We start from the raw sequence: 16,719 nt of genomic DNA, 5'->3' as shown, positions 1-16,719 counted from the left end.
TATATATGGCACAATTAGAAATGACACTTACACTTCACTCTCTCTGTTAAAAGCAACTATCAATGTCACTGACTGCAGGATAAAGATTATTATTATTTCTTCTTCATTTAATGTAATTTTTAAATATTGAAATACCTTATATAATTTATTATCAAGGTAATACCATGGTATTCTTATAATTAACTTGAAAATACCATTGTATATCATGGTAATCAGCATATATCAAAGCACTGTGGTTTCATGTTTATATCTATACAGGTGAAACTCGAAAAATGAGAATATCGTTCAAAAGTTCATTTATTTCAGTAATTCAACTTAAAAGGGGAAACTAATATATTATATAGACTCATTACATCCAAAGTGAGATATTTCAAGCCTTTATTTGTTATAATTTTAATGATTATGGCTTATAGCTTATGAAAACCCCAAATTCAAAATTAGAATATTGTGAAAAGGTTTTCATATCTGTAAGCCATAATCATCAAAATTATTACAAATAAAGGCTTGAAATATCTCACTTTGCATGTAATGAGTCTATATAATATATTAGTTTCACCTTTTAAGTTGAATTACTGAAATAAATGAACTTTTGCACCATATTCTAATTTTTCGAGTTTCACCTGTATAGATATATCCCTAATTAACTTATTAAAAATATTATTTTTTTCCCTCATATTTTGATGGTTCAAATGAACTTGTAGGGTCATTAAAATCAAATATCGCCTCCAGACATCACTTTCGACCACTACTCTATTTATTATTTTATATTTAAATAATAAGGATAAATGTTGTAGATCGACTATTTGTCCGTTTCTATGGTTAAATACTTTCCGTTAAGTCTCTCGAGAGCATGTTAGGTAGATATTTAACTGACTACACTGTGGCAAACATGAGGTTATGGTGCAATGCTTTAGTTACACTTTGATCAACTGAATGGAAACTTTATCAGTGAAGCATGCAGGAAAAACTACAATGTCTTCATCTCTGAACTTGAATGTAATCTCTCGTGTCTTTAACAGGCTGGCTGTGAGAAACGCAACTGAAGTGTGTGTGTGTGTGTGTGTTTGAGTGAATATACTTTCCGTGATGGACATTTTTGAAGGAATCCACCGTGTGCAGCTCTCCTGCTCTCCTCCTGCACGGTCCCGGTCTGTCCCAGGGTACGAGCTGCTGGTGGCAGGGAATTCTGGGATAGCAGTGTACTCCTCACCTACGTTCTTCGGGAATGCCGATCTTACGGATCAGCACACAGCAGAGGAAGAGAGATGTCCGGTCGGGAGGTACGTCCAGACTTCACCTAAACACAAATACCATAGTAATACTATCTTTGTTTTGATACTATAGCTTTAACAACATCCGGTCTAATGTTGTGTAAAAACTGTTAAAAAAAATGGTGACAGAGCAAAATCTTCCACCCACAAATATTTTAGAGAATGAAAAAGAGGATGTAATCTCTAATTCTGCTGAATACACAGAACTGTACACACAATATCAATGTGTGAAAGTCATCAGAATTAGGAACTTTTAAGTAATATATAACATAACATAACAACAATAACATAACATAACAACAATAACAAAACATTACATAACATAACAACATAATATAACATACACAGCATAACAGAATGAAACAAACATTAGATACCAAAACTGAACAATATAACAAAAAAATAACATAACTTAACATAACAACATACACAGAATGGAACAAACATTACATAACAGAACTATACAAACAATATAATACAAAATACAAAAATAACAGAACAAACATGTTAGATCTGAACAAACAATATAGGCTAACATAAATAAAAACATAACATGACATACAAAACAGAACAGAGGACATAACATACAGAATAGAATCATTTGTTTGGGGCACATCACGTGATTCCTGGATGCCTCCACTGAGTCATGTGACCCGTGATTGACAGCTGGACATTTTTCCTGCTCAATCTCAGAGGAAAGTCTATCTGACTGTCCTACCCAAAACAAACCCAATCTAAACACAGATTTGTCTCTCGGATCCGGATTCCGGAGTGTTTATCTGATCTGATTTCTGCTATAGAGCTCAGTCGTGTTCGGGAAACCTCAGCGGGATCTACTGGTACTTTTCTTACTCTTTATTTCAGGAAGCGGCGCTGCAATTCTGCAACACTGTAACTTTGTTAGTTAACTTTGTTATTGTTTCATTGTCTGTGTTGTCGTCAGCGGGTCGCGGTGAGTCCTGTAGCCGGGCGAGGGGAGGGGAAGGGCGGGGAGTGCACACGGGAAATGCCGCGACTGCCACGGAGCGATGACTTACATAAACGGGGCTGATTCTGATCATAATCACACACGAGCGTTTATTAATTCACCCACAAGCAGCTCATTTATACTATATGAAGAAGGGTGTGGCGTTATATTTTCATGACTGGATTAATTTGCGTGCGATTCTTGTTGGGATTTTATGGGATCTTCTTATTGGCTATTAATAAGGACAGTTAGGAATCACAGTGGGGTCTATTTGAGGGTTACTATCCTATAATCATATTTTTCTCTGAAGACTTGTGATATCCTTGTGATATATGAGAGTGTGATATCCTCGGGCTGAACGATTCGGGGGGGAAAGTGTGTTCATAAAGTGTAATCTTTACAGGAACCAACTTAAAGCGACTGATCACCCAAAAATTAATATTTTGTCATCATTTACTTGTCTTTAAGTTGTTCCAAACCTGTATGAGTTTATTTATTCTGCTGCAGACAAAAGAAGATATTTTGAAGAATATGGGTAACCAAACAGTTGATGACATACATATTTTAAAATATATATATATATATATATGGAAGTCCCATCAACTGTTTAGTCACTAACATTCTTCAAAATATTTGCTTCTGTGTTTAACAGAAGAAAGAAACTCGAACTTGAGGACGAGTAAATGATGACAGAATTTATAAACTATAAAGTGAACAGAGTAAAAAAAAAAAAAAAAATCTCTTTCCACTTGAGTTTTCATATAGGCCACATTCACACGGTTTTGGACCAAATCATTGTGACCATAAAATAATCATAATTGTGCTTCTGCAGATTGGTCGACCTGGAGCCAGAGCCGAGCCCCGGATTGGGGGGTGATGGGGGGCAGAGGAAGAAGAAGCCCCCGGAGGAGGCAGGAGCACACAGACACGAGACCTACGACATGTCCCGTCTGCGGAGTTCCTCTCTGGAGATCAAGGAGAAGGGAACAGAGTTCCTCAGAGACCAGCTGGATGCTGCACAGAAGGTGCCACATGTTCTATTCTTTTCCATTCTATTCTGTTCTATTCTATTCCATTCTGTTCTGATCTATTCCATTCTATTTTGTTCCGATCTATTCTATTCTACTCCGTTCTATTCTATTCCATTCTTTTCCGATCTATTCTATTCCGTTCTATTCTATTCCATTCTATTCCGTACTATTCTGTTCCGATCTATTCTATTCCGTTCTACTCTATTCCATTCTGTTCCGATCTATTCCATTCTATTCTGTTCCGATCTATTCCATTCTATTCCGTTCCGTTCCATTCTGTTCCGATCTATTCCGTTCTATTCCGTTCCATTCTATTCTGTTCCATTCTATTCCATTCTATTTCGTTCCATTATATTCCGTTCCATTCTATTCTGATCTATTGCATTCCGTTCTATTCCATTCTATTCTCAACTATTAAAAGTAATGTTTTGGGGGAACTTTACAGTTAGCTAAGAAAAAGGGTCTTGATGTTTCATTGTAGGTTCTTCAGATCAGTGTTTCGGATCTTTAAAGCTCCAGCACACGGTTTCAGGTTACAAATGATGTGTTTCAGAGTAGTAATAACTGCTCATGTCTTTGTCAAACCATAATTGCAAGTTGGAAATGAAGTTTTTTTTGTAAACTAGCCTACAACGTCACTCATTTGACTGTTGCCAAGTCAGTCAAACAAAACAGCAGCAGTGTCAACAGTTCAATGATGGAGATACTGTACGTCTGGTCATTATAGTTATTTTTAAATACATTTTTATTATTTTATTAAACTTATTTATTGTTTTATTATTCTATCTAATGATGCTGGTGCCCGTTAGTTATTTATTATTTTCCAAGACGATATAGACATTAATGTACATGAATGTGAACTGCTTGGAAATATGAACGAATCATTCAAATGTTCTCCTATTCAGTTCAGTTCTGTTTTATTGAGCGTTGTCTGTGTTTTCAGGAGCTGAAGCTGAAAGACGAGGAGTGTGTCAGACTGGCTCATGTCAGGAATCAGCTCGAGCTGGAACTGGAGGAACTGACCGCCAGTCTGTTTGAGGTGGGCGGGACTAATGTGACATCACTGGATATAGAGGACTATTGTGTGGTGATGTAGATTTCAATAGTGAGACTAATATGTGTGCCATAAAAAACATGACATGCTCATGGATGGTTTTATTACATTATATTAGGTTAACATTAATGAGGAAAAGTGGTCATCTAACTGGTCACTGTTTCTTAATAATCAACTTGCCTTCATAATCTCATTTTAAATGGTCCTGTTGTGTGACAAATTCATTTTTATTATAAAAATTATTTCACAATTGAAAATAGTTACTAGCCACTCCGCAGTTTCACTGGCCACAATTATGACATCGATACCATGGGGAAAAACTGCAATATAGATATTTTTAATATTATCTCATAATTTGGCAGTCAGTATATTAGGCCTGATAAGACCTGACGCACGGATCCATTATACTGTTACACATGAGTTTTCTGACTGTGTTTACGTGAATACTCGCCAAGACAGGCATTTTGAAATTATTAGGTGTGTATATTAAGCGCAATAAGACAAAACAAATTCAATTTAGTCCTGTGAGCACAAAATCTGCAGGAATGAGTAAAATTATGAACAATCCCACAAGCCCTGTAACACCAACAATATTCATCCGAGGCAAATGAAAGAATGAGTGAGGAGAGGCGGGTTTGTGTGTCACTCGCTGAGATGAGAGAGAGAGAGAAAGAGCAGCTGATATCCTGTATCTATTCTGTCCGAAAATAAATATCAAGCGTTTCAGATATTTCAGTATTGAAAAATCGATATAATTGACAACACTATATTGCACTACTATATATTTATTATTTCAGATGCCTTTTTAAAAGACTACAATTGAAAAAAATGTATTATACAAACTGAAACCCGCCAAAGCTAGTAGGACTGACTGCGTTAAACACCACTGCTGAAATACACACACATTTAGCTTGTGTTAATGTCAAGCCCTGAATAAAACATATTATAATTAATTTTTAATGTAAAAATATTTAATGTAATCTCAAAATGTTTATTAAATCAATAAATAAAAAGTTAGTTATAAAAACATTCGTAAAATTCTGTCACAAACCTGTGTGTTCATCTTTAGGAGGCTCATAAGATGGTGCGAGAGGCCAACGTGAAGCAGGCGGCGGCGGAGAAACAGCTGAAGGAGGCGCAGGGCAAGGTGCTGTCTGTCTGTCTATCTGTCGGTCTCTCTCTATCTGTCTCTCTGTCTGTCTCACTCTCTCACTCTTTCTGTCTCACACTGTCTGTCTCAGTCTTTCTGTGTCAAACTGTCTGTCTCACTCTCTGCTCACTCTGTCGGTGTCACACTGTCTGCCTCACTCTCTGCTCACTCTGTCGGTGTCACACTGTCTGTCTCACTCTCTGCTCACTCTGTCGGTGTCACACTGTCTGTCTCACTCTTTCTGTGTCACTCTTTCTGTCTCACTCTCTGCTCAGTCTTTCTGTGTCACACTGTCTGTCTCACTCTCTGCTCACTCTGTCGGTGTCACACTGTCTGTCTCACTCTCTGCTCACTCTGTCGGTGTCACACTGTCTTTCTCACTCTTTCTGTGTCACTCTTTCTGTCTCACTCTCTGCTCAGTCTTTCTGTGTCACACTGTCTGTCTCACTCTCTGCTCACTCTGTCGGTGTCACACTGTCTGTCTCACTCTCTGCTCACTCTGTCGGTGTCACACTGTCTGTCTCACTCTTTCTGTGTCACTCTTTCTGTCTCACTCTCTGCTCAGTCTTTCTGTGTCACACTGTCTGTCTCACTCTCTGCTCACTCAGTCGGTGTCACACTGTCTGTCTCACTCTTTCTGTGTCACTCTTTCTGTCTCACTCTCTGCTCACTCTTTCTGTGTCACACTGTCTGTCTCACTCTCTCCTCACTCAGTCGGTGTCACACTGTCTGTCTCACTCTTTCTGTGTCACTCTTTCTGTCTCACTCTCTGCTCAGTCTTTCTGTGTCACACTGTCTGTCTCACTCTTTCTGTGTCACTCTTTCTGTCTCACTCTCTGCTCAGTCTTTCTGTGTCACACTGTCTGTCTCACTCTCTGCTCACTCTGTCGGTGTCACACTGTCTGTCTCACTCTCTGCTCACTCTGTCGGTGTCACACTGTCTTTCTCACTCTTTCTGTGTCACTCTTTCTGTCTCACTCTCTGCTCAGTCTTTCTGTGTCACACTGTCTGTCTCACTCTCTGCTCACTCTGTCGGTGTCACACTGTCTGTCTCACTCTCTGCTCACTCTGTCGGTGTCACACTGTCTGTCTCACTCTTTCTGTGTCACTCTTTCTGTCTCACTCTCTGCTCAGTCTTTCTGTGTCACACTGTCTGTCTCACTCTCTGCTCACTCAGTCGGTGTCACACTGTCTGTCTCACTCTTTCTGTGTCACTCTTTCTGTCTCACTCTCTGCTCACTCTTTCTGTGTCACACTGTCTGTCTCACTCTCTCCTCACTCAGTCGGTGTCACACTGTCTGTCTCACTCTTTCTGTGTCACTCTTTCTGTCTCACTCTCTGCTCAGTCTTTCTGTGTCACACTGTCTGTCTCACTCTTTCTGTGTCACTCTTTCTGTCTCACTCTCTGCTCAGTCTTTCTGTGTCACACTGTCTGTCTCACTCTCTGCTCACTCAGTCGGTGTCACACTGTCTGTCTCACTCTTTCTGTGTCACTCTTTCTGTCTCACTCTCTGCTCAGTCTTTCTGTGTCAAACTGTCTGTCTCACTCTCTGCTCACTCTGTCTGTGTCACACTGTCTGTCTCACTCTTTCTGTGTCACTCTTTCTGTCTCACTCTCTGCTCAGTCTTTCTGTGTCACACTGTCTGTCTCACTCTCTGCTCACTCAGTCGGTGTCACACTGTCTGTCTCACTCTTTCTGTGTCACTCTTTCTGTCTCACTCTCTGCTCAGTCTTTCTGTGTCAAACTGTCTGTCTCACTCTCTGCTCACTCTGTCGGTGTCACACTGTCTGTCTCACTCTCTGCTCACTCTGTCGGTGTCACACTGTCTGTCTCACTCTCTGCTCACTCTGTCGGTGTCACACTGTCTGTCTCACTCTCTGCTCACTCTGTCGGTGTCACACTGTCTGTCTCACTCTCTGCTCACTCTGTCGGTGTCACACTGTCTGTCTCACTCTCTGCTCACTCTGTCGGTGTCACACTGTCTGTCTCACTCTTTCTGTGTCACTCTTTCTGTCTCACTCTCTGCTCAGTCTTTCTGTGTCACACTGTCTGTCTCACTCTCTGCTCACTCAGTCGGTGTCACACTGTCTGTCTCACTCTTTCTGTGTCACTCTTTCTGTCTCACTCTCTGCTCACTCTTTCTGTGTCACACTGTCTGTCTCAGTCTCTGCTCACTCTTTCTGTCTCACTCTCTGCTCACTCTGTCGGTGTCACACTGTCTGTCTCACTCTTTCTGTGTCACACTGTCTGTCTCAGTCTCTGCTCACCCTTTCTGTCTCACTCTGCTCACTCTGTCTGTCTCACTCTCTGCTCACTCTTTCTGTCTCACACTGTCTGTCTCACTCTTTCTGTGTTACTCTGTCTGTCTCACTGTCTGCTCACTCTTTCTGTCTCACACTGTCTGTCTCACTCTTTCTGTGTTACTCTGTCTGTCTCACTGTCTGCTCACTCTTTCTGTCTCACACTGTCTGTCTCACTCTTTCTGTCTCTCTGTCTGTCTCTCTATCTGCCTAACTCTCTCTATCTGTCTCTCTGTCTCACTCTATCTGTCTCTCACTGTCTGTCTCACACTGTCTGTCAAACTCTTTCTGTGTCACACTGTCTGTCTCACTCTTTCTGTCTCTCTGTCTCACTCTATCTGTCTCACTCACTCTGTCTGTCACACTGTCAGTCTCACTCTTTCTGTGTCACTTTTTCTGTCTCACTCTTTCTGCGTCACTCTCTCCTCACTCTTTCTGCACATCTGTCGTCTCAGATTGACGTCCTGAGTGTCTCACTCTGTCTGTCTCTGTCTGTCTCACTATCTGCTCACTATTTCTGTCACTCTGTCTGTCTCACTATCTGCTCACTATTTCTGTGTCACTCTTTCTGTGTCACTCTTTCTGTGTTACTCTGTCTGTCTCACTCTGTCTGTCTCACTATCTGCTCACTATTTCTGTGTCACTCTGTCTGTCTCACTCTTTCTGTGTCACTCTGTCTGTCTCACTATCTGCTTACTATTTCTGTGTCACTCTGTCTGTCTCACTCTTTCTGTGTTACTCTGTCTGTCTCACTCTTTCTGTGTTACTCTGTCTGTCTCACTCTTTCTGTGTCACTCTTTCTGTGTTTCTCTGTCTGTCTCACTCTATGCTCACTCTTTCTGCACATCTGTCGTCTCAGATTGACGTCCTGCAGGCGGAGGTCTCTGCTCTGAAAACCCTGGTGTTGACTTCTACGCCCTCCTCCCCGAACCGCCAGCTCCACCCTCAGCTGCTGTCTCCGGGCTCCAGCCGGGCCCGGGGCCACACGCGCAACAAGAGCGCCAGCGGAGCCCTCCAGCTGCAGGCGGAGCCACTGCCGACCGACGCAGCGACAAACCGGGAGGACAGAGAGGTACAAACACTCTGCTGGACAAGATCTCCGGCCTATAGTGTTGTCAAAAGTACCGACTTCGGTACATTGGCCATTGTTTTCACGCGCTCATCGGATATGTCTGTGATTGGCTAAAATGATCAGCGCTTCAAAAACATATTGTAAATATACATCAATGATGCTTGGTACCGAAGTCGGTACTTTTGACAACACTACTGGCTTTTAGACACTAGTGTTGGTCTGTACCTGCATGATGAAAGTTTGATCACTGTGTTACTGTACCTTCACTGATTTCCTGCTGTTCTTCCTCTCTTTTCCTCCTCGGCCTGTATTTCTCTGATCTGTGCAGTTCCTGTTCTCCTCTGTCTGATACTGTGTGTCTGATTCCTGGTCAGCTGGTCAGTGTGACCTGTGTGTGAACTCTCTCTATGGCAACAGGGTACAAAGGGTTACAAATTAGAACTTTAGAACTTATTTTTCTTTCTTGCTTGCTTTATTTCCCTGGTGAAAAAAACCCTAAAAAAAAACCTTTTTAATCCAGCCCAAAAAGTGGTTTGCTGGTCCTGGGCAGTTGTCAAATACCCAAAACTCCCCTTGTCAACTTAAACTATTAAAAATCATTTTCGTTAATTGAAATAAAGCTGAAATAAAATATAAATATTAGATAAAAAAAATGCCAAAAAATTACAAAAACACATAACACAATTACTAGAACTTAAACTAAAATGAAAATATAAAAATAAAATCTAATTCAAAATATTAATAAATACTTTAGTAGTATATAAATAATAGTCACACTAACATACCTCTAAAGTGTGTATTAATCAATGTCAATTTCAACATTTACTAATACATTATTAAAATCAAAAATTGTACCTGTTAATATTATTTAATGGACCTGAGCTAACAATGAACAGCTGTGTTTTTATTCACTGATAATACAAAGATAATACTGTACTGTAATAAATGTATTGCATTATATTGCTTTTTTTAGTGAATTAATGGGACCTAATTGTAGAGTCTTACCAACTATACTAAAATATCCTGGAGCAGCAAACCAGCTTTTTTCAGCAGAGAAACAAAACAAAATAGCAATCAACACATTTTTAAAAAAAGAGCATGAATTCATTGAGTGGTTAAAAGCATAAAGGAACTCTTCTGTGATGTAGCTGGACTCGGTGTTGTTCGCGGAGTTCCTCTCGTGGAAGGAGAAGCCGGGTCTGGACCGCTCCTCGGCGTTCATCAGCAGGGTGTTCAGGGAAGATATCGGACCCTGCCTCTCATTCACATGTTCTGAGGTACGCCAGTGTACATCAGCTCTGCTATCTGTGTGTTTTCCGTTCTCTCAGACCTTCTCTCGTGGTTTTCCTCCAGTTGTCTCAGTCTGTCCAGTGCGCGGTGGAGAACAACTCTCTCACCATCGAGCCTGTAGCGATGTCGTCGCTGCCCACGGTCAAAGACATCGAGTGTGGAGGACCCAAGTAAGTCACGGATGGACTCATGGTAACTCTGTAAACACAAAACACATCCGTCACCTTGTTTCACACTTTTGGCCGATTTAAGAAATGTAGAATCGTGCATGCATTTTACTGAAATTTAGACCGATAATACTACACTTTTTCAAATAATGTCCATTGCTTTTCGTTATTTATATAATGACAAATCCAATTGAGTTTTTAACTGAAAAATGAAAAGGTATGTGAACGCAAACAGTTTAGTTACGTGAGCATTGTTTTATTTCTTTTTAAAGGGGTTTCTTTTGGGCTTTACTAGAATAGGTTTGCACGCTTGAGTGTTCAAGAAACACTTTTTTGTCTTATATTCTCCATTGTTGCGGCTCCTCTCTTCCCAGTCTGTCAGTAACGCTCTGTTTAGTTCCTGTCTCGTATGAAGCCCCTCCTTCTGAAAAGCACACTGTGCTCTGATTGGTCGGCTGGATCAGTGTGTTGTGATTGGTCAACTGCTTCGAGTGTGTTTGGGAAATGTCCCGCCCCTTTCCATAACCGCCAGGTTAACACACTACTAACTCAACCAGGCCCCGCCCCTTTATTCTGCGTATTAATTATTATAATGAGGAATATTGAGATTTGTTCCCGGGAGAGACTCAAGACTACAATGGAGGCGTTTCAGGGAGTTCAGAAAGTGACACTGATATAGAGAATAACTCTATTTGATGACATGCATGGCCTACATTTCCCAATACTGCATGCTTGAGTGCATAAACACTTCATATCTTCATACCAACACCTCTTTCTGACTGCTTCACCTGGCTAACGCTCGGGACAATCCTGACTAAAGTTAAAATCCTTGGATTTGACATGTAGCATGTGGGACCCTCTTTAAATTCTGCCTGGGGGCGACAAATACACACTGTAAATCAGAGCAATTGCACTTTGATCTTGGAAGTCACGCTTTAATCGCACTTTAATCGCACTTTAATCACACTTTAATCACTGTTTGATTTGGGGTTGTTTTCACAGCGGTTGCCGGACACCGATAGAAACGTAAGTGATTCCAAGAACCAAATGTGCATGAAATCCTGTTTTACACCAACACATCATATCGTCAGTCCCTCCCTATCTGTCTGGAGAATGTTTATTGGTTCATTTTTTTAATAGAAATCTGGTAATTACGACATGGCGTGAATGCCTGGTGTATCATTCTGTCCTGCTTGTGTCTCATTGGCCGTTAAGAGTGTTCCGTGATTTGATTGACAGCTTCATTGCCCAGTGTTCTCTTTTGCTTGAACAGTAAATGTGCGTTGAGCGGGATGTCCCGCCCCTGCCGACATCGCATCAAACTGGGAGATAAAGAGAATTACTACTATATATCTCCGTCTAGCAGAGCGCGGGTACGTGTCTATATCACTCCCTCTAACAGTAGACGAGATGTTTATTTCAGGAGCGGTTAATGCATCAGTGTTCTCTCCTCACAGATCACAGCGGTGTGTAACTTCTTCACTTACATCAGGTACATCCAGCAGGGCCTCGTCAGACAAGATGGTGAGTTCATCAACTGAAAACTCGTCTCCTAGAATTCACTTTGGCCATTTTGTGATGTGTGTATATATATAAATGAGAAAAAAATGTATAATAAGAATATATATATATATATATATATATATTAGAAACTTTATAAGAAAACATATTAAGACAAAGTAGTCAAAGTGTATTTTTATATGTATTAATATACATAATAAAATATGTATTTTATTTATATATACTATTTTAATTTTATATAAAAATGTATATATGATTTATCTATTTTAATATTACATTAAATATTGTAATATTATATAAAATGTTTATATAATAAAATATCTATTTATTTATATATACAATTTTTATATATATATATATATATATGCGAGTTTGGTTATATATATATATATGTATGGAAGTAAAATAATCCCAAATGTTTTTGAAACAAAAAGCCTGTTGAATTGTACTACTTGAAAAAAATATGCATTGCATTAACCCTGCTTGTATTTTAATGCATTGTATTTTTAGGGCTTGTATTTTTATAGGCTGAAATTTAGCATGGTTGAATATTTAAGCTGTGAATATTTCAAATCAAAACATTTCAAACACATTTTCATTAGTAAAATTTCAATAATCCATATTCACCTTTCATATTTCACTTCCAAAATATTCAAACTGATTAAAAATACAACCTATAATATTCAACAGGCGGTTTTCGGTCCATTTTATTTCGCTTTGCAAATTCGCTTCCACAAATTCAGTGGTTCAAATTCGACAGGAAATTCAACGTTGACATCCAGGAGCTGCAGGAAAAGCAGTAGATTACCGAGCATAATCTCCATCTGCTGTTAGTCGACCACACCAGCAGGGGGTGCAAGCGCGTGTCGTTGAGAAGACCAGAGCAACAGTTAGACTAGAGCAAGCCATTCATTCATAAAAACTCAGCATGCATTACGTTTTTTGTGACGATTATCTGGGTCAGTATATATGCGGAAAAGATGATATCTAAAGGCACAAAAGCTGTTTTTATGTTTCATTCATTGTTACTTTCCCTGTGTAGCCTTATGTTATCAGCCTTTTCTACAGTGAACAGGATTATAATCTGTTTCCCTCAATACATCATCATACTCAAAGATTCCCCGAATTCCGTCAGGACTTAAGCGCTTAACGTAGCTTAATGGACTACAGTGATATAAAAGACCAAACTCGCACCTTATTTGGAAAGTATGTATTGTACATGTACTGCATTAGATTAAACTAGGAAGTAGCACTTTCATATTGTTGTTCTATATTGTTAGTTTAACTAGTCGCTTTGGATAAAAGTGCCAGCTAAAAGACTAAATGTAAAATTGGGTTGACATTCGCACATTTAGGGACCGTCTCTAAAGTAACAAGTCCTATAGGCCTAAACGTTTCTAACTTCAATAGCAAACTTCAATCTATTTGAATAAATTGCGCATTATGCCTGAGCCTGACACCTACACGAACACTTTACAGTTGGCTTTATGACTGTAAGTCGTTCTTTTCAAATGGTATTTAAGTTAGAAACGTGTATACCAATGTCGTATGTAACTTTAGAGACGGTCCCTAAATGTGTGAATGTCCAATGTCAAACCAAATTTATGCCAGTATATCACTGGGAAACGCTCAGCATTAAACTTTGCGCGTTAAATTCATATTCTGAGTCCATCTGCTAGCCTGCGAGTTTGGTCTTTTATGTCCATTAAGCTACGTTAAGCGTTTTATATGTCCAGCAGGGGAATCCTGACATATTGAGGGAAACCAAACCCTAGTACTGCATGCAGCACATCACTGCAATATAAGGTTAAGGCAACTAAACAACCAAGAGAAATATGTCAAATGTAACACTGGATCTGCACATCCGCATCGGGGGAATAACATTATCGTTCATGGTAGAGAAAGATGCATGTAGGCTACACAGGAAAAGTAATCGTGAACACACTGAATTTCACATAAAACAGACGTCATAATAATCACAAATACACTTACATTTTTGTAAATAAGTTTTTATGAATGAATGGCTTGCTCTAGTCTAACTGTTGCTCTGGTCTTCTCAACGACACGCGCTTGCACCCCCTGCTGGTGTGGTCGACTAACAGCAGATGGAGATTATGCTCGGTAATCTACTACTTTTCCTGCAGCTCCTGGATGTCAACGTTGAATTTACTGTCGAATTTGAACCACTGAATTTGTGGAAGCGAATTTGCAAAGCGAAATAAAATGGACCGAAAACCGCCTGTTGAATATTTAGGGCCCGAGCACCGATGGTGAGAGGACCCTATTGTTTTTGCTCCGTTTATTATTATTCCGCTTCTTCTTCTTCTTCTCCTAAATTAATTGCATTTTTGAGGGCCTAAACATGCTCGAAAACTCATGAAACTTTGCACACGCTTCAGAAGTGGTGAAAATTTACGTGTGATGTGGTTTTCAAAATTGGGTGGGGCAAATTCGGTAAATTATTGCCCCCAAATTTTGCCCCGGCTCTACGTTTCACGTACAGGTATGAAATTTGGTACATACATGTAATGACCCAATACCTACAAAAAAGTCTCTTGGAGCATAGCCCTAAACACAACAGGAAGTGAGCTATTTTGAACTTCCTCCTAGATTTTGTGCATTTTTCGTAATTTCCTGATGTTGTACTTTAACGAACTCCTCCTAGAGATTAAATCAGATCCACATAATATTTTGTCAGTCTAATCTTAAGGCCTTTGCGACGTTAAATTGCGAAGATCTAGAGTTTTCGTCGAAGGATGTGACCTCGGCGGCCTGACAAAAATGTAGATGTGCAAATCCAATTTCAGCCTCTGGGTGAAATATGCATCATCAGATAACTTCTGTGTAAATGATGCAGTTCCGATGTTGCTAGGCAACCACAGACAGCCTGCAGTAACTCAGGCATACAATGTCCGATCTGCCCCAAACTTCACATGTGTGATAAGAGTCCTGTCCTGAACACATGACCATCCTCATATTAGATTATTGTAATAGCGCCACCTGCTGGTAGCAGGAAGTGTGATAAAAATAAATGACTTTGACATAGTCCTCCAGCTTAAACATGCTCGAAAACTAATGAAACTTTGCACACACTTCAGAAGTGGTGAAAATGTACATGTGATGTGGGTTTCAGAATTGGGTGGGGCAAATTACTTTAACATATTCCCCCTATATTTACATACTGCCCACCGTGCTCTGTCTTCCTAAAGCCACCGGGTGGCGGTGGCACGGGTGCGAGGGCCCTTTCATCGCTGCTTGCAGCTTTAATATAGGTTGTATTTTTAATCAGTTTGAATATTTGGGAAATGAAATATGAAAGGTGAATATGGATTATTGAAATTTTACTAATGAAAATGTGTTTGAAATGATTTGATTTGAAATATTCACAGCTTAAATATTTAACCATGCTAAATTTCAGCCTATAAAAATGCAAGCCCTAAAAATACAATGCATTAAAATACAAGCAGGGTTAATGCAATGCATATTTTTTTCAAGTAGTACAATTCAACAGGCTTTTTGTTTCAAAAACATTTGGGATTATTTTACTTCCATATATATATATATGTGAGTGTGTATAAATATATATATATGAAAAATTAAAAGTATATTTATATGTATTATATTAAAATATGCATTAATGTGTGTATATATACTATTTTAATATATTAAATATTTTATATAATAAATTATGTATTTTTAAATGTATTCTATATATGTGTGTGTGTGTGTGTGTATATATATATATATATATATTTTTGAATATTATATTAAATATATAACATTTAATATTAAGTGATTTGTTATTTAATTAATTAATCATTTAGTTGGTATTTAAAAATGCCATAAAATACTACGAATAGTAAAATAGTGTATATTTGTATTACAATAAAGTATGTCAGAAGAAAACTGTAATGTTCCTCTGGTTGCAGTTCAGCTGATGTTTTGGGAAGTGATGCGTCTGCGGAGAGAGATGAGTGTGGCCAAACTGGGATATTTCCTGACGGAGGAGAGCTAGAGAACCAGAAAAACACAGAAACACATCTCAACATTCACTCACACACTCCTCCCATGACGGCGTTTGATAGCTACATATTCAGGGAAACACTACAGAAGAATTCCCAGAATGCCTCTTTCCCCCTGAGCCAATGGAATAACAGCATTACAGTTCTACTGTTGACAAGGTTCTGTTATTTTAGCTTTTGGTAAAACCGAACGTGTGAAAAAGTGCCACTTAACACTGAGGTAAACATCTGTAAGACATTTATATCAACAACAGGACGTTTTTTTTCAATTTACCGGTAAAAAGTCTCCGTTTAATTTGCCATTTGCAAAGTTCATAGCTTGAACCCTTATAGTCAAACCTTATGTTTTCAGCTCATCTAGTGTTCCTGTTTACACACAGTGACGGACAACAATCGGTCAAATCTCAACCAGTTTAATAGAATTCTAGAGAGATAGCAAAATAATTGGCTTTTATTTGCAGAAATCTTATGCTGTGTTTGTTTTCTCGAAATTACTATGTTATACAAACATGTGAATGTTTTATATGATAATTCCAACAATAGCATCAGTTCTTGAATCATAAGGCAGTTCTAGAGCTGCTTTTGATTTCACCTTGCAGTTTTGAACATTATTTTGAATGTGCAATGCACTTAGAACACTAAGGCGCTTTCTGTCCCAGCATGCTTTGTGCACCGGTTATTTCTGTGCACATTAACGGTTTACAGCTTCGAATGGACAATCCTCCACAGGTCTTTTCTATGCAACCTCCTTAAAGTGCCAAGAAATGTGCCATGTCTGTTACAGACACTCCTGCACACACACGTCACTGCCAGCACACATGTAATGAATGCTAAACCATCTTAGACACAGATACTTGTACCATGATGCATCA

The 16,719-nt window shown here is 39.2% G+C and overlaps 1 protein-coding gene across 2 annotated transcripts; it reads left to right on the top strand.

Annotated features, from left to right (window-relative positions):
- The first annotated feature begins 1,050 nt into the window (after positions 1–1,050).
- rab3il1 (RAB3A interacting protein (rabin3)-like 1) lies at positions 1,051–16,034 on the top strand. Of its 2 annotated transcripts, XM_056272589.1 has the most exons (11): positions 1,051–1,280; positions 3,071–3,263; positions 4,213–4,308; positions 5,393–5,470; positions 8,635–8,847; positions 9,996–10,124; positions 10,201–10,307; positions 11,307–11,330; positions 11,578–11,677; positions 11,762–11,828; positions 15,755–16,034. In XM_056272589.1, exons 1-11 carry the CDS (start codon positions 1,087–1,089, stop codon positions 15,838–15,840), a joined length of 1,287 nt encoding a protein of 428 aa, XP_056128564.1. In that variant the 5' UTR covers positions 1,051–1,086; the 3' UTR covers positions 15,841–16,034. The 2 variants fall into 2 exon arrangements, with proteins under 2 accessions (XP_056128564.1, XP_056128565.1); XM_056272590.1 differs by lacking the exon at positions 11,307–11,330.
- The last annotated feature ends 685 nt before the right edge of the window (positions 16,035–16,719 follow it).

Source organism: Rhinichthys klamathensis, unplaced genomic scaffold (assembly GCF_029890125.1).
Source record: "Rhinichthys klamathensis goyatoka isolate OS25496 unplaced genomic scaffold, OSU_Roscu_1.1 h1tg000341l_1, whole genome shotgun sequence".
Classification (NCBI taxonomy): domain Eukaryota; kingdom Metazoa; phylum Chordata; class Actinopteri; order Cypriniformes; family Leuciscidae; genus Rhinichthys; species Rhinichthys klamathensis.
This window is presented reverse-complemented; position numbering and strand designations above follow the sequence as displayed.